Source organism: Chrysochloris asiatica, unplaced genomic scaffold (genome assembly GCF_000296735.1).
Source record: "Chrysochloris asiatica unplaced genomic scaffold, ChrAsi1.0 scaffold00004, whole genome shotgun sequence".
Classification (NCBI taxonomy): domain Eukaryota; kingdom Metazoa; phylum Chordata; class Mammalia; order Afrosoricida; family Chrysochloridae; genus Chrysochloris; species Chrysochloris asiatica.
The window spans coordinates 44,654,799-44,682,221 of NW_006408522.1; the positions used below are offsets into that span (position 1 = coordinate 44,654,799).

Consider the following 27,423-nt stretch of genomic DNA (forward strand, 5'->3'; position numbering starts at 1 on the left):
GGTGGAGGGTCAGAGAAAAAGAGGAAGACCCCGAGTGAGATGAATTGGCCAAGTGGCAGCATCAATGGGCTTGAGCATGGCAACAATAGTGAGGTTGGCCCAGGATTAGGCAGTGTTTCATTCTGTTGTGCATAGGGTCGCTATGGGTCGGTAACAACAACAACAACAATAATAATAATAATACATAGATTTAAACAGCAATTACTTTGAAATTAGAAGTCAAAGTAGGGATAACTGACATCCTTTTAAAATTGGTTTTCCTTTTTAAGAAGAGAACATGCCTTTCATTTTATTTAAGGCTCTTCTAATGTTTTCAATATATTAAATAATTTTCTATATTAAATATTGAATATGTCTGCTTAGATCTATTCCTTTTTTGATTTATTCTTACATATTTTATGCATCTATAATAAGTGTTAAAGTGTATTTTCTAATTGTTCTTTGTGTATAAAAATGCAACTGATGATTATATATTGATCTTATATCCACCAACTTTACCATATTTTCTTAGTAATTTTTATAATTTATTGATACAGGTTTTCTACACCGAAAATTACATTTGTAAACAGCACGGTTTTGTCTCCTTTCCAATGTTTACACATTTATTTATTTTTATTATCTTAACTATTTGAGTTTGATCTCATCTAGAATATTAAATAGAAGAGAGAAAAACAGGTTAGGCATTCCTATTTGGTCCAGATCTCAAAAAGAAAGTTCTCAAATTTTCATGAAATTAAAGTTTTGTCATATAATCCTTTTTTGGCTGATACTCTTTGTGGGGCTAACGGTGTTCATTTTTATTATTAAATAGGTGTGAAATTTCATTATGAATCATTATAAAACTTAGCAGATCTTTTAAATTTTCTTTTGAGATAATCAAATGACTTTTTAAAAAATCCATTAATCTACTAAATAAACAATTTCCTAATTTTGAATCAAATTTCCCTGCCTGAAATAGACCCTATTTAATGAGCAAATAACTCTTCTTAGTCATCTTTTTTTTTTTTTTTTTTAATATGTTGCTAGACTGAATTAGCTCACATCTATATTTATGCTGAGAAATTGGTCTGGAATTTTTCTCTTTTACATCCTGTACAAATAGTGCTGACTTATTCTCTAAAATATTTTTTGTGTAAGAATGAATGATCTGTTCCTTAAAAATGTGACGTAAAAAGGCAACTGGACCTGGTAGTTTCTTTGAAAGAAGATTTTAAACTACTGATAAGTATTATGCTTGGAGACCTGGTGTGGTGCTGTGGGTTAATATGCTAGACTGAAAGGTTGGTCTGAACTATAATGTGGGTGGTTCAAGCTCACCAGAAACTCTATACAGGGTCACTCTGAGTCAGAACTGACTCGATGGAACTTAACAATAAGAAGTATTTACTTATTCTTGAATCTCTTGGTAATTTCTGTTTTTCTAGAAATTTGTTTATGTGTTCTTCATTTATTGGCAAAAGTTTGTTCAGGTATTTGTATATCTTTTATATTTCAAAGGCATCTGTCATTATGTATACTGATCTAATATCCTTAGTTACGGGTGTAAACTTTGTTTATGTTTGTTTAGCTCAATCTTACTAACAATTTTGGAATTTTATTTTGTGCTTTCAAAGGATAAACTCTGGGATCTATTGATCCTCTTTTTTTGCATTTTTCAACATTTTATTAAATTCCCATTCTCATCTTTTACAATACATTCAGTTGAGTCACCTGAAATCAGAATATTTAACCACACTGGTTCTGTAAAAAAAAAAAATTTTTTTTCATGTGCTACAACCTAGTACTTTATTTCCTTTTTATTTCTTTAGCTTATCCTGAAAAAGCAGATGACCCCCCAATGAAATGGATTCACACAGTGGCAGCAACAATGGGCTAGAACCTAACAATTGTGAGGATGCCACAAGACGGCAGTGTGTCATTCAGTTGTGGAAAGGGTCCTATGATTTGAAACTGACTCGAGGGCACCTAACAACAACTTTCTATGTTTTTTTCCATTATAATATAAGGAGATATTATATTAGATGCAGTATCTAATATAATATATAAATTAGGGAGCCCTAGTATCATAATGAGGTACAAGTTGGGCTACTAACCGAAAGCTTTGAACTGCTATCTTACCACCTGCTTGACAGGAGAAAGATGAGGCTTTCGGCTCCCTTAGAGATTTACAGCATCACTAACCCTATACAGGGTCGATTTGAGTTGGAACCGACTCAATGGCACACAACCACCATTACCACCACCATCAAGATAAGCATTAATGGCTATATATTTTAGCTACATCCTATGAACTTTGACACATGACTTATTTATAGGTGTGACTGTAAAATTTTAAATGTAAGTTTGGTGTGGTTTTTTATGCTGTTGTTTTGGTTTAGTGCTCTTGAGTCCGTTCCAACCCATAGAAACCCTGTATAGAGTTTCCAAGGACTAGCTGGTGGGCTTGAGCTGCCGACCTTACAGTTCAAACAGCTTTGCAGTCTGACACATTAACCCACAGTGCTTGTACGTTCTAACTTAATTTCATTCTAATCACAGGGTATGGTTTGCATGAATGATTTCTTGCAATTTGTTGAGATTTGTAGGAACTTTGTTTCTTCTTAAATCTCTCCATAACCTTTGGCTTTTAAAATTATATCAATGCAGTGTATTGATAAAACTAAATGAAGTATAATAGTTAATTTAGCTATTTCACTATTAATATAAACACTAACCTAAATTAATATTAGACTTCAAGAGTTTCCCCATCACAGCCATTTTATGCATTTATGTGTATTTATTTATAGCATATCACATAACAGAAAAGATTACCATAAAAGACAAAGAAAAAAAGGCATTAGAAATTAGAAGACAATCTTATTATTTTTTCTACAGCATATATATATATATATTTTCTATTGGTACACCTTTGGTGCATCTTTCTCTGAGCATCTGCCTAAAATTAATTTTGTTAATTCATCTGGTTGAGTCCCAATGGTTACACGCACATAAACCCAACAGGACAATAGATTTTAGCCAGCCCATGAGATGAGAGATGGGGCTTCTTAGAGAACTGTTAATGAGTTGTAATGTTAAAGACCCTCTCCTCCTGAAGATAGCAATGATGGTGGTAATGCCTGTATATGGATACATAAACACAAATGCACCAGGCACAGAGCTAAACACTTCTCTTACATGACTTATTTTAATCCTCATAGCCACCCTGTGAAGTAGATACTATTACTATTCTAACTTTACAGATGAGGAGCCTTAGAAAGATGAAGGGTTTTTTGCCCTATGGATAAAGTGAGGTCTCAGAAATATAAAGACAAGCCTATGTGGTCTTCATGAGCCCTTTGTTGAAGCCCACTCTACTACCTCTCAAACATTGCTTAGCTGTAACTCTCAGTATGCTGGAGAAGCAGCTAGTGAGAAACGTGGAGTTTGGGCCTCAGCTGCAGTCTTGTTGCTTTCTTCCTAGTGGTTCTCAGGCTTACATAGGAGCTGATAGGCATGAACACCCTATGCTGGTCTTTGAGTCAGTCTCTCTCTCCACTCACTTAGAGACCCACAGGCTCACTTCAGTAAAAACAGAATGGCTATGCTTTATAGGGCTGAACAGTTCAGGTATCTAATTATGACAGCGCCCTGGTGTGGCACTGGAGGATAAGCACTGGACTGGTAACCTCAAGGTCAACAGTGCAAACCCACCATCTGCTACTGGAAACCCTACACAAGGTCACTGTTAGTTGGGACCTACTTGAGAGTACACAACAACAATCGTGGCCATGCTACACCCCAAGAGTACACGTATACAAAACAAAAAATCCACACTGCCCAAGCTGCTGATGTCTTAGGCATAGACTGCTTTAGGCAATCCACTGCTACATTTTGAATCATACTCTTTTCTAAGCACCCACCTCACTGGCTCATTTTTTCCACTGGTAAGATGATTATAGTCCAGCTTGATCTATTTATAATGAGGCATAGCTCAAGCAACATGGCTTTCTGCTGGCCTCCTTTAAAATAAATCTTTCGTTGTTAATTAATGTACCTTATCCCAGTGATGCAAGTAACACTGATGTTCCTGAACTGAGGAGAGCCACACCCAAAGCAAAGGATCCAAAATCATTAGACTCTGTATCCATGCTATAACCATTGGAAAACTAAGTTTTGGTACTTGTTTTAAACTGTGGAAGCTATCCAGAGTCTACAAGAGGTAAAGTGTGATGTGATAATTAGGTCATGAATTAACCCCCTGGTACTTGCAGTTCCATAGTATGTTTAAAGACCCTCTGAGCCCCCTTCTCACCTCCTAGGATATTTTGCACATGCAAAATGCCTAATGTGACTAACAAGGTACCAAGCATAAAAGTTAATTAATGAATATGAAAACACTAAAACTCAGGTTATTTAGTAACCAGAGCCTGGAGCTAGATCCCAATTAAACCAGTCTTGTGGTGAAGGAAGGGATCAAAATACCCAATAAGTTCCATCTGGCTGCTTCTGTGGGTCAATCTCGAGCATCATGTCCCGTGTCAAGTTGGCCTTCCACCTTCATCTTTCCACTCCAATGAGGAGCTATGGGCAATCCTCCTAACACTCACATATAAGGGGCTAGACAGCTCAAGAATCCAGCTAGAAGAACACCTGATTGATTCACTAGCTCTTCACTGCACAATCCCTTTAGTCATTCATTCCCCTGGAGGGGCCCTGAATTCTCCAATCCCACTTGTACCCCATGGAGGAGATCTGAGAATAACCCTGGCAGAGCTCTGGCTTTTCAAAACTTCTGGCAGGGGCCTCGCTGACCCATAACATGGCTACACACATGATTTCTTCTCATACTGTCTTTGTAAATTGACCATGGTTAACCTTGCTGCCCTAATCAGATCAATCAGAATAACATTTCTTTAGCTGCTGCATGCTGGCAGCCTCCTGGGCTGAGTCGTGACTCAGAGTCAAGCTTGGATACTGAAGTGGATCTCTGAGTTTCCAGCACTCTCAGGTTTCTTTGCTTTTATCACAGTTGGTGAGCTTTGTATGGGCTGTGTTTACAGCCATGCAAATTAGCCTCAGTTGGAGAGAAATCAGGCCAGGACTAAATGAAATCAAAGCTCAGGGCCAAAAGGTGTTCTATCAAAAATTGTACTGGGGTCAAGCCAGACTAACTGATGAAGCAAGTGGACAGCTTTGTCTGATGTAACCTGAACTCTCAGCTTGGCCTCTAGACCCTGGACATGCTGCTGAGCAATGGAGGGAAGAGCAAAAAGGGCCACACCAGTTCAGTGAGGACTGGCCAATAGTTGCTGCTGCCGAATGCATTTTTTATCAACCAAGGACTGCTATAAGGGCAATAGTGCATCCTCAAAGGAAAAACACCATGGCTGAGAGACAGATTTTGCAACATATCCCATGTTCCTCACTGACTAAGCAAGGTCCAAATTCATGGTTTGAGTCTACTTACACACATTCTGTTTGAAAATGTACATGTGAAAGTGTCCCTGTATGGCTATAATCAACTTTGCATCTGGAAAGCATCTTAAACATCCATTCCAGATGCCATGTTAGCTGGGCTAGCAAGGTCTCACGGCTGCACATACAATTACTAACTAGTGCCCTTCAAGACAAGATCTCTCATTTCCTGATTTCCATTGCAGAGGCCCTCCCTCATTTGTACCCCCACCCCTATCATCCTATTTCTAGTCCTCTGAAATTATAGTATGTAAGGACACTGTGTGTAAGTTTAGATAACTACCTAATACATTTAAGCCTCTTAAAATTAGGGGTTTATTAAATACATGACAATTATTACCTGAGTTACATATAACCATGACCACATACAACATGCTGATCAGGTTTAGGGTCGTTTGATCAAATTGTGCCTGGCTTGAGAGATGAGATGTTGCTGATCTGATCACTAAAAAGTAAAATTAAAGTTGGTATATCTAGAGTGTCTCCCATCTGCAAAGCAGTAGCAATGACTAGATCTTTGGAATTCATCTAATGAAAGTTTACCTTGATAGACTGAGTAATCTGCGGCCCAGGAAATTAAAGGTACTTCCCCCAAGATGCAACAGCTGCTTAGGACCACAAACAGAACTAGAAATCATGTCTACTGTTGCCAAACTAGGGCTTCCTATTATGTGATGACCAGGAAATAAACTTCAGGCTTCATCAAGTGAATGTAAATTCAGGAACCATACTTAAATTCAGACAACTTGCCAAGCAATTAAGAGCAAAGGCTCTTGGATGGTTGCTCAATGCCATTTTTTGTCCTATCACTTATGAGCTGTATGACATTGGACAAATTAACCCCACTAACTTCTACTTTCTTCATCTGCAAAATGGGAAAAATTACTGTAATCACACTTCACTGGGTTCTGGTGAAGATTAAATGAGTTAACCTACATCCTGTGCTTAACCAAAAACCATTCACTAGCATTAGCTGTTACCATCACTATTGTTAACTAGTGAAGTCTGTTGGGTTTTCAATGGAAAGATACTAAATATGGTGCTGTAGGATAAGCAGTAGATTATAAGGTCTGTGGTTCAAATTCACCAGCTGCTCCTTGGAAACCCTATTCACCAGGCTGGGGAATGTCCAGCCTTCAAAATCATTTCATCTGTCCCTGCCAAGGTAACTGTAGTTTCAGCCATCATATTGTTGTTGTTTAAGGGCTGTTGAGTTGGCTCCGACTCATAACGACTGTGTATAGGGTTTCCAAGGAGTAAGCTGGTGAGTTTGAATCACCAACCTTGAGGTTCAAACCTACCTTGCAGTACAGTACAGTCTCCAGCCATTATATTGTTGTGTTAAGTGCTGTCGAGTCGGTACCAACTCATAGCGTCCCTGTATAGGGTTTTCAAGGAGCAGCTGGTGAGCTTGAGTTGCTAACCTTGCAGTTCAAACGGCTTTGCAGTCTGGAGCATTAATCCACAGCATTACATCACATTGTTGTTGTTGTTGTTAAGTGCCGTCAAGTCGGTTCCGACCCATAGCGACCCTGTACAGGGTTTCCGAGGGTGTAAATCCTTACGGGAGTAGAACGCCTCATCTTTCTCCCGCGGAGCGGCTGGTAGTTTCGAACCGCTGACCTTAAGGTTCGCAGCCCGATTTGTAACCACTACGCTACCAGAGCTCCTTTACATCACATAAGGGATGAGTTAATTAAATGTTTGACCAAATACAGCAGGCTAATTTTATGCTGATAATTTTGTGTGGCTTGCAAATGAGGCTATAAATTTTGGCAGGAAAAGGGTTCCCCATGCCTGCTAAGATTTCCCATTTATATTACACAATTTAATACATGTGAGAGCATGCACACATGCAGAATCTGTTCTGACTTTCGTGTATATTGGAGATATGTTCACTTAGCAAAGTATTTATGAGTTCAATTGCAAGAGTGTCCATGTATTCTAGATTTGGTGGGAGTTAAGGGTTACTTTTGTATATACAAAAGTAGGCAAAAAAAAAGTATCACCACTAGCATTCTGGAGTCCTGGTGTGGCACTGTGGGTTAATGCGCCCGACTGCAAAGCCTTTTGAAATGCAAGGTCGGTGGTTCAAGCTCACCAACTGCTCCTCAGAAACCCTATGCAGGGTCACTATAGGTTGGAATTGACTTGACGGCACTTAACAACAACAACTACATTCCAGTTCATGTATGCATGGGTATATTCCAAACAAAACATGCTTAAGTAAGTCTTTGCAACTTATCAAAAAGTTCAGAAAAATAATTGAGATTAAAAATTAATGCATTTTTCCATGAACATTTTGAAGCCCTCTCGTAGCTCAGTCTCCTCAGAGTGACTTAATAAATGGTCTGATAAAAACAATGGCTTCTGAGGGGTCTACTAGGCCAATTCAATTCAAGGCACGGAGGTCAACTAACAAGTTTCTGGCAACTGGTTTCTGGGATCCCAAAGTGGGGATCTTGAAAGATCTTCTCAAAGGACACAGGATGGCGGGGGCTCGTTAGGAAGAAGTTTTAAGAAAACTGAAAACTGTACTAGTGAGCAAAAGGTCTGGAAAATTTCAATGAAGAATGTTTTTCCATCATGACAACATACTTGATCATTCTTCAAGGATAGCAAGGGCTATCCTACAAGAATTTTGCTAGGAAGTCTTACCCCATATACTCTACTGCCCTGATCTTGACCCTTGAGACTTCTTTTTGTTCCCCCCAACTCAATATTTGTAAGGCACGTGATGTGAGTCCTTTGGAGAAGCCAAAATGGGCAGTTTTACATAGTGCAAATCAGAGTGCAGAATTCTTCAAGTAGGGTCCAGAAGTATACAGACCTAGATGGATAATATGTTGAGAAGCAATAGCTTCACACTGAGATATTTTCATGTAGTAATGTACCTTTGACTTTGTAGCACTATGTTTTGACTTACCCTCAGATACGTGTAAGATCTTCCCCTACTCTTGTCACAGCCTCACATACTTGTGGCACAGAGCTGGAGGGCAGAGTAGCTGCCTCTACCACCAAGAGCTCATACAAGTGGCTCCTCACCCCATTGCCATAGCTACAGATCATGTGCTAGGACCTAGTATCAGGGATAAATGGAGGAGGTCCAGGAAAATACAGGAAGACTATAACACTTTCCTCCACTAGGAGAAAGGATAAATGCTTTAAAAAAAAAAAAAAAGTCACAAATATTTAGAATGCTTCTCTCATTGGATATTTCTCTTATTTTCCAATTAAAACACAAAATACAAACCCATTGCTATAGAGCTGATTCCCTCTCCTGACAACCCTATAGGACAGAGTGAAAATGCCCCATAGAGTTTCCAAGGCTGTACATCTTTACAGAAGCAGACTGCCACACCTTTCTTCCAAGGTACAGTTGGTGGGTTCAAATCTTGGACCTTTCAGTTAATAGATGAACACGTAACCACTATACCACCAGGGTTCCTTATTTTCCAATCTGTATTGATAATTCCACATCTGTATTCAGACATGTTTTCACTCTCTTTACATATGGAAGAGGTTTTTTTTTTTTTAAATGTGTATGAGTGTGATGGTGGTAGTGAAATTTCAAAATCAGTCTCAAAGAAAGTAGTCCTGACACTTCATACATCATCTAGGCACTGGAAGCAAGCCTGCTGTAAAATAAGCTATAGGATAAGCACTGGTCTTCCGGAGGGTCAGCCCTGGACTGCTAGAGGATAACCACTGATCTTCTATAGGAAAAGTACTGGACTGCTATAGGATAAGCACTCTTCTCATGTAGGATAAGCACTGGACTTCTAGCCACAAGGTTGGTGGTGTAAATCCATCAGCAGCTCCTTGGAAAGCCTATATAGGGTTGCTCTGAGTTGGGACCTACTCTGCAACACTTAACAACAACAGTACCAACATTCATTTGCCTCCCAACACTTTACGTGAAAAATATGCTGTGAAATTTGGCCTCCTCTGTCACAGTAATAAGACTAAAGAGGGTGCTAAGGGACAATTACTCTCCTAGGTCCCTTTATCTCTGTGCTCCAACATGGAGTACCTTAGCTTTGCTTCTCAGCATTCTAAGGTGCCCTCTTGTGGTCTGGAGTGGTAATGAGTATCTTAATGACACTAGCTGGTTTAAGGCACAAATCGAGATTAAGTTTCTGGGTTAACAGCCAGCAAGAGAATCATTACTTGAACTCCAAAAATAATATTCAGATTCACCATTCTGAAAGAATCATGAATCATGGATTTCCTTACTTGACAAGTTATAAACATCTTTAAAAAAAAACAAATGAATAAAAATAAAGTTCAAGTACAATATAATTTTCTGGGATGTATTATTTCCAAGTAAAATTTACAAGATTTTTTTTATTGTTGTTGTTTATAAACTAGATGGTTGTTATTGTTGTTGTTTGTAAACTAGTACCATCATGGAGGCCTGATGTGGTGCTATAGAATAATGTACTGGTCTGCAAGGCCGGTTTGAACCACAAAGTCAGAACCGACTTGATGGCATTTGACAGCAACAACAAAGAATCATCGTGGAGCAGACCTCCTGTGTACTGGGGTCAATTTGGGCAGTCAAGAGTCTTTAAGCTGTTAAAAGGGAAAATCCTGATCATTCCAGATATTATTCAAAGATGGGCATATTAGCGCTGCAAGTTAGTGCATTGGACTGCAAGGTTGGTTTGAACGGCAAGGTCAGCAGTTCAAGCTCACCAGCCACTCCTTGGAAACCATATACAGGGTCACTATGAGTTGGAAATGACTGGATGGCACATAACAACAACAACAGCAACATTAATGAATCAAAGGCTAGTTATTTCACTCACTTCTGCAGATGCTATCCCTCCAGTCCCAACACCTATCTTTCAAACACACAAGACTTCTGTAGTAGTTTGATACACTCTTCTCTATCGTGGGGTGGGGGAAGTTATGCAAAGCACGCATCTTACCAAGGCAACCCTGACGATTTCTCTTTGTACTTAAATGGTAAGATTATATACACTTGGAAGACAACTAGTTATAAGAACCCTATAAACTTACATACCACCTTCCAAACAATGTTCTCCTTCCACCCTTTTCCCCTTCCCAATAAACTGAGACACAGAGTCTGAGACTCAAGAATTATAGCTAGGATTCTAGCCAAAGTGACCAAATTACAAGCAAGGCTTTTGGATCCAAGAAATTTCAAGTAGTATCTGCAGACCTATCATACTCTTCACCCCCACCTACCAAATTGTTGTGTATGTGTATGTGTGTGGGGGGGTGGGGGGAATAGGCATCATCCCACTGATTATTAGGAAACATCTTCTAAAAAAGACGGAGAGTGAAGTGGGTTCTTTTACATACCATGGGGGAGAAAACAAGTGGAGATGATTTATAATACAAAGTGAGACTTTGGCATCTCAAGAGAGGAGAAACACTGGCAGGTGGTGCTGATTTCTGAGAGTTGTTGGGCAAAGTGAGAATGCAATGGGAAGGCTTATCAGAGTAGCAGTTTCATTGACAAGCACCAGGAGAAAGAATCTCAGACAATGAAAGGAGATGTCTGGCTCCTTGTCAAGCTGCTGACCTACTCTTCCCAGGAATAAATGTAACACTATTTTTTAGTATAAGTACGGGGTACTGTCAGTGGGTCCTGTTTTTGTTTTGTTTTATATTTACCTTTGCTTTATTGACTATGCTAAGGTTTTCTTTCTTTTAAGTTTTTATTGTGAATTATGTGATAGTTTACATGGGAGAACACTAGCTTTACATTTGTCCTATCTTATTTCATTTCATTGCAATGATTACAATCCCCTGCACGTATCATCAAACAACCAAAGGGTACACCCCGTAAGCCTGTCCCCCAGCCACCAGCACTCAGCCCCTCTCCCTCACTGAGTCCAGAGTCCCCAACCGCTCCATCTCTCCATGTCATCTCTGCCTCCATCTCTGGCATCACTGCTTCTCTGGATTCGTTTTCTCCCTCAATGGTTCCAGGGACCTCCGCTCCTGGACTGCAAAATCTACCACCACCTCCTTTTGTTACAAAATGTCTACCTTTACATTTCCAACACTCACAGTCAGTCCTGATAGCAATTATTCCCTGTCGAACCATTAAGAATCTTATTCCCATCACCTGTCATCAGCCCCAGCCAGACAGGTTGGAAACCACTCAGTAGAGATTCTACCTTTTGCTGCACCCTCTGGAACTAGGTTCCCTATTGAAAGCTTGTAAACCAGTCACTTCTTGTTTTTGTATCCCCTCCCCTCTCCCCATTTTGGGTAGTCAATGTCTAAGTTGCCCATCCTTATGGACCCTGTGTACCAAGGGGGTGGGAATGATCCTCACTGTAAAGATTTGTTCCCTCCTTTGATCTACTACATCAACAAGCATAGGTCAAGTTCAACAAATTGTAGTGGATTACTCTTTTTTTCCTCTTCTTTCTTCCTTTAGTCATGTTCTGATCATCTAGCCATTGAAGCCAGGTCAAGTGGGTACTATCTGCAAGTATGGGTGTTGTTGTGCATCACCCCTCACTTCATATCAGCTGGATGCTCCACACTATGCTCTGGTTCCCTATGGCCATGTCCCTGCCCCTGGGCCCAGGAGTCCTCAGGTCTCGTCATAGTGCTGGCCAGCCAGGTCTCAATCCAGGTTAATAGGAATCTGTTGAGTGTGGTCAGAGTTAGTTCACAATTTCATCACTGTTTTTCCCCTACTTCCCCTTATTGGTGACCAGTGTGGTCAGCAGCAAGTCCACATGCCTGCTTGTGTATTTCCCTTGAGTTTTAGTCTTGGAAGGGGGTTTGCCCTGAGGGGACCTAACCACTTGTCTCGATGGCTCCTGGGGGAACGACTTGTTTGTTCTTGTAAGTAGTCAGAGTGCCGTTATTGTTTTAATGTTTCCTGCCAGTCTTTCAGAAGGATCTTCTGTTCTTCTAGCCACTCCAGGATGGTCTGCTTGTCCTTTCAACTAGAAATTCCCCACCTCAGAAGATTCTGGATGGGGATGGGTCCTGTTATTTTGTAATGCAAGGGAATTATATAAACCAACAGGGATAAACTGTCAGATATCCAAATGTGACATTAAGGGAAGTTGTAGAATTCTCCTATAAACTGAAAACAGGAATGCTTTATAGATTACTATTTGAAAATAGTTTCATGAATGTACAAATGGATTCCTCCCCCAAACTATGGAAATCAATGATTTTCAAGAATTTCTTCTTAAAGTCTTTCCATTACTTTATAAACCTAGAGATTAATACAAAGTTCCAGAGAACAAAGTACTTTCATAACCATCATTTCATTTACCTTTATGACAACCCTGTAAGCAGTTGTTAGTCCCAACCTTAAAGGGAAACAAATCTGCAGCAGGAGTCGTCAAATGGCTTGCTCTGAAGGTGATGAGAGGAAAGTTAGGAGACAGTACCAAGTCTTGGTAAGAAAACGAGGGATGATGTTCTGATCTCTGCCTACAAATTCGGTAACTGTTCTCATTTCCTGGTGTGGCACTGCAGGATAAAGCACCAGACTACAAGGTCAACTTGAACTTCAAGGTAGGTTGTTCAAACCTACTAGATGCCTCAGAAACCCAAATATGGTCATTGTGAGTCAAAGCCATCTTGATGGTACTTAACAACAACGTGTGTAATGGAAGAGTCTGGTGCCACTTACCAATGAGGATGACACCTGTCAGAGTATGCAATATATGTTATCACAATTAGTATTTATCATTGCTAATATTTAAAACGGAGTCCTGGTGTGGCGCTGTGGGCTAATGCGTCAGACTGCAAAGTCGTTTGAACTGCAAGGTTGGTGGTTCAAGCTCACCAGCTGCTCCTTGGAAACCCTATACAGAGTTGTTATGGGTTGGAATCGACTCAACAGCACTTAACAACAACAATATTTCAAACAGTTGATAGAATCAAAGTAAAGCAACAGCTCTACAGTAAAATCTAAACATCTTTTGGTTGGAGTTATATAAGAAGCATCTTTTTTTAATTCAAAGATTTTGCTTCCTTTTGGGAGACTGTGAAGAAAACTTTGGTTAATTTCACAATGTGTAAAATATCATGGGTTTGCACACGTACAACTATTTTATCGATAGCATTACTAATGACTACTCTCATTCAAAAATTTCAAACCAATCATTCTAATGAAAGTTATTACCACCATCAATGTGGCAAATTATCATTTAAATAAAGAAGGCATGAATACATATGCTAAGGTTCTTGTACATCCATTCAAGTGATCATCATTATAAATGTCTACCCAAGAAATAATTATAAGATTATGTAAGTCACATAATCTTTCTAGGCCTCACTTTCTCATATGCAAAGTGCAGGGAACTGAATGGCATGATCAGCAAGGTTCTGCTGAATACTTAACTTGTGTGTGTTGTTGTTGTTATTGTTAAGTGCCATTGAGTCAGCTTCGACTCATCATGATCCTGTATTGGGTTTCCAAGGACCAGCTAGTGAGTTTGAACCTCTGACCTTGTGCTTCAAACCAGCTTTGCGGTCCAATGCTTTATCCCATCACACCATACCAGAACTCCAGTGTATATGTATACATAGAAATTATATATATGAGAGTTTCAGAAAATTCATGACAAAATTAAGAGAATGAATTTTTCCACTAATGTTTTGAAGCCCTCTCATATACACATACATAAAGAGATTTATCTATCTTTTTTTGTGTGGTGACTTGCACTGAGTTGATTTCATACCCGATGTATAAAGACTAGACCTGCTCCTTAGTGTGTTCATGACAGATTTCCAGGTGTATCTTCTGAGACAACTCTAACAAATAGATTCTAACCACCAACTGTTCATCTAGTTGCCAAGTGCTTAACCCTTTGTTCCACCAAGGGACTCATATATATTTCCTTGACAGGCTAACTCTAAGCCAGTGAAAGTGATGGAAACTTTGACCAGGCTCCTACATTCAAAACTCATCGTGTTGGATTTTTTTTTTTTTTTTTTTTTTTTCATCTTTGACAAAAGTTCTTTCTATGTTTCAGCCTCTCTCTAAATGTGTGTATGTGTGTGTGCATCATCTAAGATGGGACCCATTCTCTGGTTAAACTGAAGGAATTGGCCTCCAACACTACGTATCTTCAGCTGCTTAAAACCTTTAACATTTACTTTCATTTTCATTTCAAGAGAAAAGAAAATAAGTATCTGATCATCTGATCCTTGGAAGAGACTAAGGGATCCATCTGGATGTTGGGAATCTGGTCACTTGCATGTAGGGAAAGCTCACAGGAAGCAAGTTTGAAGTTTTATGGCATTGATTCATTATTTTCTTTAACACATTAAACCTCAGTTCTAAAGCAGATGACCAAGTGTACTGACAACTGAAATCAAGCAACTTCATGACTTCAAAGCCCAGTAGAACCACGTTTCTGCCCTCACTTAACCACAACACTGGGACTGCAGAGAGACACAGATTCTCTGCAGTAACTTGCAACCCCACCATTCAATCAGATCCTTATTGTTGCTGTTAAGTGCTGTCAAGTGGGTTCCAACTGATAGCAATCCTGCATAGGGTTTCCAAGGAGAAGCGGGTGGGTTTGAACTGCTGACCTTGTGATTCACAGTCCAGTGCTAATCCAAATGTGCCACACCAAGAGTCCATTCAATCAGATTAGGGAGTTCAAATGAAGGATATTATTTTTTCCTCAAACAGAGAAACAAAATAAACACATCAAGTACTAACTACCTTAGTTAAATCCTTTGTTGAACTTGCAAATATTTATGAGATAAAAAATAACACATGACCAAATGCTTTGATGTTCTACAAACAAATACTTTCATGTTTTAAAAAACAAAGACTCATTCACCAAAATAGAAATAATGAGCTTTATGAGTAAACAACATGTTGCCAAGCATCCAGAGAGAAATAAAAGGAACAACAGCAATCTAAGGAGAAACAGAACAAAAGTAAGCTAAATATAATACGGAGTTTCTCATTAATCACAGAAGTCTTCCTGGAAGAGGCAGCTTTTACAAGAAAGAGAATCTCCTTTTGCTTTCATAGAGGAAAAATAGTCTGTTTCCACAGATGGCATTCTACAAGCTGGGCGACTTACAAGGCTCATTTATCTCAATTTTATATGAGTCTCATATCGGTTGACTTCTTGATTGGATCTTACTGTTTTATTAGAAAAATTCAAATTGTTCTGTGAACTATATGATCTTAAAATATCTGCTCTATATTCAGTTAGTATAGGGATCCTATTTTCCTTATTAAAATCCAATTCCAGCAATGTTTCTGATCAGAAGCACTGATCAGAATTTTTATCCATTGATTCAAGTCCATGGGAAAATCTGATGTGATTCATAGAAAATCACATTCAGATATTTTTATATTGTTTTCCTAATCATAGCATGACTTAATGTATCAATCAATGCATGATACTCCCTCTTAAATTTAAGAAGGAAGGATTGATGATAATAACATCATTAAATTTTATATACACTTTAGAACACTTCTGCAAACTCTCTTAGATTTGAATTTCACAATATTCTGGTGGGTTAGGTAGACTAAGATATTGTTAATCCTGGTTTATAAGAAAAGGAATGGTGGCCTAGAGAAGGCCCAAGTTCTACAATAAGTCCAAAAAGCCCAAGTTTAGACAACAAGCCAACAGCACAATCAAGTTCTATACTTTTCCCACAATCTCGCATCTATGCTACTGTAAAAAAATAACTCAGAGAAACCACATCAGTGGTAGGTAACAACAGTAGCAAAAACATGAACAGATGTAATTTGTTAAAGTGTGCCAGGCACTGAGTGTGACACATACATTATCTCATTTAATCATCACTTAAAATAACATTATGAGTAGATACTGTCTCATGTTATGGACACAGAGAGCAAGTTTCAGTATGTCTTCTGACATCCATTTTGACCTTTTCCTTCTTTCTTGTCTTCTCAATGATTTTGCTTTCTTCATGTATGATATTCTTGATATCATCCCACAACTCTTCTGGTCTTCGGTTTTTAGTGTTTAATGTATCAAATCTGTTATTCAGATGATCTCTAAATTCAGGTGGGATATATTCAAGGTCATATTTTGGCTCTTATGGACTTGTTTTCATTTTCTTCAGCTTCAGTTTGAATTTGCATATGAGTAATTGATGGTCTGTTCCACAGCCTGCCCCTGGCCTTGTTTTCACTGATGATATGGAGTTTTTCCATCGTCTTTTCCACAGATGTAGTCAATTTGATTTCTATGTATTCTATCTGGTAAGGTCCATGTGTATAGTCATCTCTTATGCTGTCTAAAGAAGATTTTTGAAATGAAGAAATCATTGGTTTTGCAGAATTCTATCATGCGTTCTCCAGCATCATTTCTATCACCAAGGCCATGTTTTCCAACTACTGATCCTTCCTCTTTGCTCCCAACCTTTGCATTCCAATCACCAGTAATGATCAATACATCTTGATTGCATATTTGATTGATTTAAGATTGAAGAAGTTGGTAGAATTCTTCTATTTCATTCTCAGTGGCTTTAGTAGCTGGTGTGTAAATTTGAATAATAGTGGTATTAACTGGACTTCCCTGTATGCACATGGATATTATCCTATCACAGACAGTGTTGTACCTCATGACTGATCGGGATATGTTCTTTTTGACGATGAATGCAACACCATTCTTCTTGAATTTGTCATTCCCAGCATAGTAAACCACGTGTTTGTCAGATTCAAAATGGCCAATACCAGTCCATTTCAGGCCACTAATGCCTAAGATATAGACGTTTATGCACTCCATTTCATTTTTGACAACTTCCAATTTTCCCAGATTCATACTTTGTACATTCCATGTTCAGATTTTCAATGGATGTTTACAACTGTTTCTCTTCATTTTGAGTTGTGCCCCATCAGCAAATGAAGGTCCCATGGGCTTTTCTCCCACAGGTTTTACTCCATTCGCATTATCACAGTCAAGTCTACTTTGTCGCATTTTGTCGCAAGTCTTCCTCAGTCGCATTTTGAGTGCCAGGGTCTCATTTCCCGGCACTATATCTGACAGTGTTTCTCTACTATTCATAAGGTTTTCAGTGTTTAAATATTCGGAAGTAGTTCATCACTCTTTCTTCCTTGTCTGTCTTTGTCTGGAAGCTCATCTGAAACCTGCCCACCATGGGTGATCCTGCTGGTATTTAGAACCACAGTAAGACAAACTGAGAGATGAGTGGCGGCCGTTTAGTTTTAAGTGGAAATTGTCACTTTAAATTTCAAGGAGATGTGGGCCTGCATAGTAGAACCCTCCAGGGGTGGGGGTGGGGTGTACATTCGCTCAGGCATCCCCTCTAGTCACCAGAATGGAGGTGCGCAGACAGTGAGAGACCATTGAACAGGTACCAAAAAAAGAATGTTCACACCTTATCTCTGCAGTTCTGTCAGGCGTTCGTGGCTGTTCTGATCCTTCCCCTGCTTGGTATCTCCCAAGGTGGTGGTTCCAGGAGTAGCTTAGTGTCTTGAATTAGAAAGCAATGGATTTCTTGATTCTGCTACAAATTCCTCTAGCTGTAAGCCTTCCAATCTTCTAAATATTCCTTTATATGTGGTTCAGAGTTCTAGCACCATCCCCTGAGCCTGCTTGGTCCAGTATTCTGTGTTGTTGGTGACGGAGCTCTTCACTGCATGGCTACCCAATCTGCCATCTTAGAATGAGGTCCTTTTTTTCATGGTAAACACTGCTTTATTGGTGGCAGTTAGTACAAGTGAATAAATATTGATCCCCAAAGAAGAGCTGGTATTTATCAGATTGCTGGTCCATAGAGCTCTGAATTAAACTAAACCAATTGCTGGAATGATAAATTGAAGTCAATCCTGCTTCTTGGGAATGATGCCATAGCCAACTGATATATGGCATACGCTGTTCCACCAACTGTAGGAATCATGGCAGCTCTATACAGGAGGACATCAACTGCCCCAGCCTTTAGATGCACTGGAATTCCATTATCCTCCTGAAATAGTTTTTGTTTCTATGGAACTTTATTTTCAAATGGTCTGCAGGAAGCAGTACTTATGGTCCTTTGGGCAATCTGATGAAGAGCCAACAGATTCCGCAGCATACTGGCTCTGTTTCTCCCCACCAACCGCTAAAAGTTGTTGTTTAGCTTTTAATGTCAATTGTTAGTGTAAATTTTCTAAGAGCAGGGATCTTTTTTGCCCCCTCCAAACATACCTCAAGTATTCATACAGTTCTATCTAATAGAAACTTTTGTGATGATGAAAATGTTTTGTCTGCCCCATCTAATACAGTAGCTATTAGTCATAAGAGGAACACTTGAAATGTGGCCAATGTAACGGAAGTAATCCATTTTTTATTGTATTATTTTAATTTAAATAGCCACATGTGCCTAGTGGTTATTATACTGTAAGGAGTGGTTATTATACTGTAAGGTAAAGGCTTAGAACAATGTGTAGCATAAATAAACTCCCATTAAATATTTGGTAAGTGAATACACTCATAAATACACTAACCAGACCTATTTTCCATAAAACCTAAGGACTACTCCCATCAAATACAAATGAAATTTGATACTTTATTCCACCAGAATGATTAAAATTAAGAAAACAGCCTGAAAATTCAGAAAATATGACTAAAATAGCCAGCACACAGTTCTCAAACTGTTGGCTTCTTTTTAACACTGTGATTTGAAAACTTCCAAAACATTTTTTTTTTTTGAAAGAGAGAAAGCAAACCAGCAGCGCAGCAAATAATGAATTCCCATGTAGATCTCTCTCTATATATATATATCTATAGGTAGTGGTTACGAATCGGGCTGCGAACCTTAAGGCCAGCAGTTCGAAACTACCAGCCGCTCCGCGGGAGAAAGATGAGGCGTTCTGCTCCCGTAAAGATTTACAGCCTCGGAAACCCTGTACAGGGTCGCTATGGGTCGGAACCGACTCGACGGCACTTAGCAACAACAACAACATAGATCTATAGATATAGATATATACACATATATATAATTACAACTATTATGATAATCACGCAATACCTTTTTGGCCTTGTTTTTTTTCTCATAGGCCTCTGACAAGGGTTTTTTCTTCTGCTGAGTTGTGTCTTTGGAGAATAAATACTCAAATTCACTAGGGTCCCGAATATCAGGTTCTTCTAAGGATTCCCACAACGTTGGGGCAGCATTTTGGCTTAAAAAAAAAAGATAATTACAAGTTAAACTTAAGAACCAAAATAGAGGAGGGTACAAAACAATAAAAATGGTTTCAATTCATTTTCCTAAATGCATTTTTAAAAACACATAAAATTGTAACAAATTTCAAAGAAAGTTTCTTTTCACATTATAAACTTCTTTGTTAAAGTAAAATATACTATAGGATACTAAAGCAAACACACATTCCCAAAAAAGGATCTGGAGGAATCGATATAAACCAAGATAGAGATCTAGAGATATTCTGCAATATGACTTCTAGGGAGGCAGGTTGTGGGACGCACGCACACTTGAGACACTGACTAAATATTCTTGCATAGACTGAAAATGGAGTTGTATAAGTAAAGATGAGATCCTCTTTGGATCTTTTCCTACTAGTTGTCAATATGGTTTGAGGATTAGCTCAGGTCAACTCAGCACAGAACCTTCAACGTGTGAACAGCTGTGCCCATTTTAAAATAATTGACCTTCCTCCCACGCCAAAAAAAAAACAACCTCAAAACAATAACAAGAAAATCAAATAAAAAACCTCTTCCGTAACACCATCCCCCAAAAGGATTTCAACTAAAGCAGCCATGTGGGAAAAGACTGTGTTTTTTGGTTTTGTCTTCCAGAGACTGGAGAGCCTTCATTTTGAAGTAGAGAGAAGGAAGATGCAGAAAATTCCAAAGCAGAGAAATTCCTGCTCTCCATTTCTTCAGTCAGGAAACATCTTCCAAATGTCTATTTTTCTTTTCATCATTAAGAAAAAACAAACATGTTAAATGCCCATGTTGTTGTTGTTGTTGTTAAGTGCTGTCAAGTCATATAGGGTTTCCAAGGAGCAGCTGGTGAGCTCGAACTGCTGACCTTGCAGGTCAAATGGCTTTGCAGTCTGGCACATTAACCCACAGTGCCACACCAGGACACTAATGTCCATGGAAAGAAAAAAAGGTCTCATCTTCACATTTACTGTTTTTAAGACATAAGCATATGAAGTTAAGATCTAAAGTACCTAAGTGTCTTTATCTTCATTACAGTACATATTTTCTCACTCTACAAAAACTTTAAAAAAATACAATTATATGGGATGGCCCACACATTTTTTTGAATATAAAAGACAATTTTCTTATTCAAAATTGTTGGCAAAGCTGACTTTTCAGATCTGTGTGTTTACACTTGGCTATAGGCCTATCCTGCCTATGAGATACAACATTTTGGCTCTGATTACATTTGCTTTTTCTTTCCTTCATTAAAAAAAAATTTTTTTTCTAACATTTTAATCTTTTAGGCATACAAACACACACATACAAGGGATTTCAAAACAGGTCATGGAAAATGGCATAGAAAAAGAATGGAGTTTTTTTCATGAAATCTCTCTCTCCCTCTCTCTCTACATATAGATAGATATAGATATATAGATATAGATAGATAGATATATGGAGCTCTGGTAGTTCAGTGGTTACGAATTGGGTTGCGAACTGCAAGGTCAGCAGTTCGAAACTACTAGCTGCTCCGCGGGAGAAAGATTAGGCTTTCTGCTCCCATAAAGATTTACAGCCTCAGAAACCCTGTTCAGGGTCGCTATGGGTCAGAACTGACTCCATGGCACTTAACAACAACAACATATATATATGCACATGGTGGCACCATATGATAAGCACTGGTCTATGGTTTGAGCCCTCCAGCTACTCTGCGGAAGAAAGACGAGGCGTTCTGCTCCCTCAAAGATTCATTGTTGTTTTTACGTGCCATCAAGTTGGTTTCCACTTATAGCGACCCAATATAGGGTTTCCAAGGAGCTAATGGTGGGTTTGAACCACTGACCCTGTGGTTGTCAGCCCAGTGCTTATCCTATTGTGCCACCAAGACTCAAAAATTTAAAGCCTTGGAAACCAGATAAGGATAGCTGTGAGTCGTCGGAATGGACTCAATGGCACTTAACAACACGTGTGTGTGTGTAAAACATAAAGGGTCCTTGTGGTACAATAGTTAAGCAATTTTCTACTAACAAAAAGTTCGGCAGTGAGAACCTGCCAATAACTGCACAGGAGAAAAGATTTGACGATCTATGCTGTACGGATAGCCTTTTGGGAAGTTCTACTCTGTCACACAGGGAATTACACACAGTTGGAATTACTTGATGGCACACAACAGATACAATATACATAAATTATAAAATATAATATAATAACTGCCTGGGAAATCTTCATCTGACCCAAGGGCTAGAGGTTTTGCAATGAAGTGCATCTATTTGGTCCTTCTTCAGTCATGCACCTCTTCCACTTTGTTTGTTTTTTTTAACAAACACGTAAGTCCTTGAATCTAAGTGTTTACCTCAGCTGTACTGAGAAAGGGAAATCTTGATTGGGACTGAAAGGCCAGTAAGTTGGGAGCATGCAGCAGGTTAAAGTCGGCTAGTCTGAGCTCACAAAGTTCTGAGCAGCTAGCTAAGGTGACTGTGGGAAGGAGGAGTTGATACAATTCCAATTGCACCCATTCCCCTGTTCTTGCACCTGTATTGTTTGGCCCAAGCTCCATGCACTCTGAACTCAGGCCAGGAAGACTAGTGTCGATAATTCACTCATGTTCTGGAATAAACTGGCTTTGGGATCAAATTGAGCACCTCATTACCATTTACAAAACTGATTCTATGCTTATTTCAAACACTGAATAAAAGAACTTTGGAACAGCACCTCTCCAAGAGTTGAGGGTAGCTTTCATTGAATGGAGCAATACTGGAGGACCCTGGAACAAGGCTTACAACAAGCCTTCAATTACAATGGTCAATTGTTTTCTAATCACTGAACTCAGCATTCTTGTTCAAATGAAAACAAACAAAAAGGAGGAAGAGCAAAAGAGGCAGGAGAGAAAAGAGGAGGAAGAAGAAAATACTTTAAGGAAGTAAAAAAGATAGTTTGATGAAGATCCCTTTTTCTTCAACTAATTATAACTTGCCCATTGTAGAAAGCAGGTATCAGTCACCAAAGAATGCAAAATGGAAAAACAAAACGAAACAAAAAACAAAATAAAACCTGTTCATGATGATTTTGCAAAGCAATCTAAGATGATGGACCTAATAAAGAAAATCTGTATTCTGCCTCCAAAACATCAAAATGTATAATGTGTCCATTATACAAAGTATTTAACCCTTTGAGTGCATGAACTATTAAAGACCATTTCACCTGCTTTATAAGGGCACACACAACAAAGTAAGTTTACCTTTTTTCACAAATGAATAGTAATGCCTGGGAGCTTTAGATCATCGGAGTTCAAAAGAAGCACCAGTGCTTCTTTTCTACTAAGAGGTACAAAAATATTTTGATGATCCATAATTAATCAGAGATTTAATGTGTGATGCCAGGAAGAAGCTGAAATCTTCACACATGAGAGAAGGGAATCCCCTCATTTTACATCTCAAACCTCAAGCTCAAAGCTGACAAGTTCACCATGCAGGATGCTCCTGATAGCGTGGGGAGGAGAAGTGATGTACAAGCATTCTGCTGTAGCGGAAGCCCTAGACTTAGGTGAAACCAATTAAAGCTTAAGTATTGAATTGTTTTCCTTCTCAAATGGCAAACTACCTGAGGAGGGAAACAGGCAGACAAGGATTATCTCATCTCTAGCTTGCCTTTCTACTATAATGACTAGGGGCAGAAGGGCCCTATTTCCCTGCAGTACTGTCATTACCCTGCTGCTATGGTCTATAGTGTTCATTGCTCAAAGAAGTCTCAAGGGGAACACAATGGCGGAAGGGTAGTGGACCACAGGTGTGGGACAGCTCCATGCAGCCCGAACTTTCCACTTGAAGACTGACAGGTGGGATTCGTCATCTTAGAATGACTGGTTACTAATTTGAGAACACTAATAAGGCAACATGACTCAAAAAAATACTCTGGGAAATTCTTAGGAAGTGTCATCTGAGTTTTGAATAGGAGAAAGGGGCATACTCATACTTCAGTTAATGGTAGGAGCAATTTCAAGATCATCTTATATGTTTTTTAACCATTCTTCTGGGAAATTAAAAAAGTATCAGGATTTCCATTAATAAACTCTTGGCCATTCTTTTTTGGTGAGAGGCAAGGGGATGCTTAATCAACTTAGTTTATAATATAGTTAGATTTAAAGGTATTCCCCAGTACTCTTATAATGATTTCCAGTTGCTTTACTTAATTGTGAATAGCATGTTATTTTGCTCAGTATAACTCCTGCCCCCTAGGAAATTTCTATATAAATTGACCTCCACACTTTGATTTGGGGGCTAAGTTAAAAAAATGAAGTTTCTCAAAATGTGTTCTGTATTTGCTGTTCACTGCAAACAAATGAACTTCTAGACGACAGAATGGTTATGAAGCAATGTGACAGCTCACACTTGTCTTCCTGAGAGGCTCACAGTGGAGGCAGAGCAGCTCAGTTTCAAATCTGTTTAAATCAGGCCATGAACTGTTTAATTCTAGATCCACCCCTCATGAGAATTTACATTTTCACCCCAGATACACTGTAACAGAATCTACATTTGATAACACTTCCTCAGGTGATTCTTATGTGCGTATAAGCGCTAGATGAGCATCTATAAAAATCACCTGGAGATCTTGTTAAATTGCAGATTCAGAATATCTGGGGTGAAAAGACACATTCTCAGCAGGGGTTCAAAGTGGAAGTTTGAACCCCTGGATTGAATGGAAGTTTCCAAACAACCACATCTTGCTGCCTTACAGACCCAGCTAAACAACTTACACAAATGCAAAACGCTAGCTAGCTATCCAAACATCAATACTTTCTCTGAAAGGCAAGAAGAGAAAGGAAACAAGATGTGAGTGCATTTAGCAGTTAGAGAAACCAGAGTTCAAGTGGAAAATTTTTATATTTTGAAATTTCTATCTGGCCTTGAAGTACAAAGACTCAGCTACATCTGGTTCTTTTCGTTAAAAAAAAAAAAAAAAAAGAAAATACACTATTAAGTATACAGACCATATGGCTAAGGATGCTATCCAAAGATAAGACAATCATAAAAGATACACTAGCAATTTTCCGTAAACCTGTTATACTGATTCAGGCTCCATTTCTTTATGATTACTCACTAATGGCAGGGATGTTGAAGAAGTCCAGTCCTAGCCTAGCCCTGGCCTCAGTTCCAGTCTGTAAAATGGACCATTTCTATTATAGAAAGATCTGAGACTAAAAACATCATCTCTTCCAACATTAAACCATAGGGAAGTTCTGATTGAGACAGACTTTTCTCTCAAACACTTCAGCCTTGCTTATCCAGGGCATTCATTATACCACATTTCCCTATAAGTGCTGTACTTAGTAAATACTGAGCTGTCAAGAGTGAAACAGTACTTGGGAAAATTTCTGGGAATTCAAAAGCTATGAATGGGCAAGGGGAGTTTAGCTTACCTCTTATCACTTATTTGTATTCTAGTCCAGTACAAAGGCTTCATGGGACAACTGGGCTCAATGGCTGGCTTTCGAGGACACTGGCTGGAAGGAGGCCCAATTCCAAAGAAAAGTCCAGGTGGAGGTGGGGGTGCAATTCCCGGGGGTGTTGGAGCAGGAGGAGGTCCCCCACTGGCAGGCAGAGGAGGTACATTAGGAAGTGGGGGTGGAGGAGGAGGCAGGGGAGGTCCAGCACTTGGAGGTAGCGGTGGTGGTGGAGGGGGCGGTGGTGGTGGTCCAGCACTCATAGATGGTGTAGGAGGGGCTAGTGGCAAAGTTCCAAGTCCTGGCGGTAGGGGAGGAGGTGGAGGTATGAGGGCTGGTAGAGGTGGGGCAGGAGGGGCAGGCGCTGCCTTCTGAGGATTAGATGAGCCACTTTCCACAGACTGAAGTGGCGCAGGGGTGTCTTTGTTTTCATTTGGGGGAGAAAGCTGGCTTAACGAGGATATATTGAGCTTTTTGGGTACTATTTGGTTACTTCTGGTTGTCTTGCTTTCACCTTCGCAGGGTTTGAGGAAGGTCTCCCTGTCTGTCTGGATGCACACATTTCTGTAGGTCTTTGGAAGACAGTCATCATCAGTGGAGATGCATGCATCTTTCATCTCTTCACACCCACCCCGCCATCGGTGTTCTAACTCATGCTTGAGATTCTTAATGGTTTCTTCTAGTCTTGTTGTGATCGCTGCGTGCTCGCCCCGAATATGAAAGGCTCGAAGTTCAAATTGGGCCTGGAGGGAAATCAGTGGGGGGAAAAGTTAAGAGTTTATTAAAAGAAAAAAGATAAATAGCAAAAAGAAAAAGAAAAACATCACTACTCTTGTGCCACCCAAGGAGCTCTGGAAGCATAATGGTTACGAATCGGGCTGCGAGCCATAAGGTCAGCAGTTCGAAACTATCAGCTGTTCCGCAGGAGAAAGATGAGGCTTTCTGCTCCGGTAAAGATTTACAGCCTCGGAAACCCTGTACAGGGTCGCTATGAGTCGAAACAGACTCCGAGGCACATAACCACCACCACCTGTGCCACCCTGGCTGGACTAGGCCACTTAAACACAGGGACATTCTTTCACGAATCCAAACGGGTATAAATTTCACTTTATGAATTTTCCAGGGACTTAAATAGTTGAAGTAGGAGAGTCATTTCATCCAATTTGAATAATTACCGTGGATTAAGGTTTAAAATAAAACTTGTCACCTAAGAACTTTCACCTGGTTTTAATATCAAATACAAACAAAACTTAATAACGGATTGGACATGCTTGAATATATCTTTTTAAACTATTGGCTTGCATTTGGAAAAATTAAACTATTAAAAAAATAGGTTTGGAGCTGCCATTCTCATAGTCATCTCTAGGATGTTTGCCTTTATGGGATTTCCAGGCCAGTACAAAAGCTGCAGAGGAGGAACCGAATTACATATGTATTTTATTAAAAATTACCATATCAAAGCTCCCCAGGATCAGTATTTTTGTCTTTTTCATAATCATTTATTCTATACCAATAAGTAATAAAAATGCATATAAATCCTGAGTATATTAAAGTTTGCTATTTTACTCCCTTCTACATACCTAGCATTTTAACCTCTATTTATTTAATAAGACACCAGCCTCCTCATACATATTCCTTCAGTTATTTCAATACTTTGAGTCTATGGTTTTATACTTATTAGCAAAGAGCTGGTGTACTCTCAGTAATTAGCTAGTTTATTTTCCAGCGTTCAAGGCTGTTTAGCCTATTACAGTTAAGTAGGAATCAAATTTATAATTTTATGAGTTTCCCAAATCCAATTGAACAGTAATTAAACATTTTGAGTGCATTTAATTTCTGCCTCCATCATCAGATTACAAACTTCACAAGATGTAATCAGTGGTGACAGTATTTGCCTTTACTTCTGTATCCCAGCACAGCGAGTATGTAGCATTATATATGGCTAGAGCTCTGCTCACCTTCATTTCTTCAAGAGTCATCCGAAGGCTAGCCAAGACATTTCTAAACTATAATTCCAGGCCCCAAATACTTAAAACACAAAAGTATAAACAAGTGCAGATTCCCTTTTCATTGTAAAAGTAAAGAAATATTTTTGTTGATAAGTGCCACTGAGTTCTGATTCATAGAGAACATGTATAGGGTTTCCAAGGCTATAAATCTTTGCGGGAGCAGAAAAATTCATATTTCTACCATAGAAGAGACTTGTGGGCATGAACTGCCAACCTTGAAGTCAGAAGTCCAGTGCTTATCCTGAAGTCACCACACTATCCAAAAGCCTAGTAGGGCAAGGTAAGACCATTATAAACAAACATTTGAATGATTTTACTTTAACTAGGCTTGCCTTTTATCATCGTCATTCTCATGAACCAGTTCCCAAATAGCTGTAATCAACAGAATTTAGAG

General features: G+C 39.1%; 1 protein-coding gene across 2 annotated transcripts in view; it reads right to left on the reverse strand.

The window, feature by feature from the left end:
* Window positions 1–27,423, reverse strand: part of FMN1 (formin 1) — a 581,640-nt gene that overhangs the window by 268,396 nt on the left and 285,821 nt on the right. For both annotated transcript variants that reach the window (XM_006831807.1, XM_006831808.1), the window contains 2 exons: window positions 24,997–25,763; window positions 19,447–19,597 (listed from right to left, as the gene is read on the reverse strand). In XM_006831807.1, the coding sequence (XP_006831870.1) occupies window positions 19,447–19,597; window positions 24,997–25,763 (918 nt within the window). The remainder of the gene's footprint in view (window positions 1–19,446; window positions 19,598–24,996; window positions 25,764–27,423) is intronic.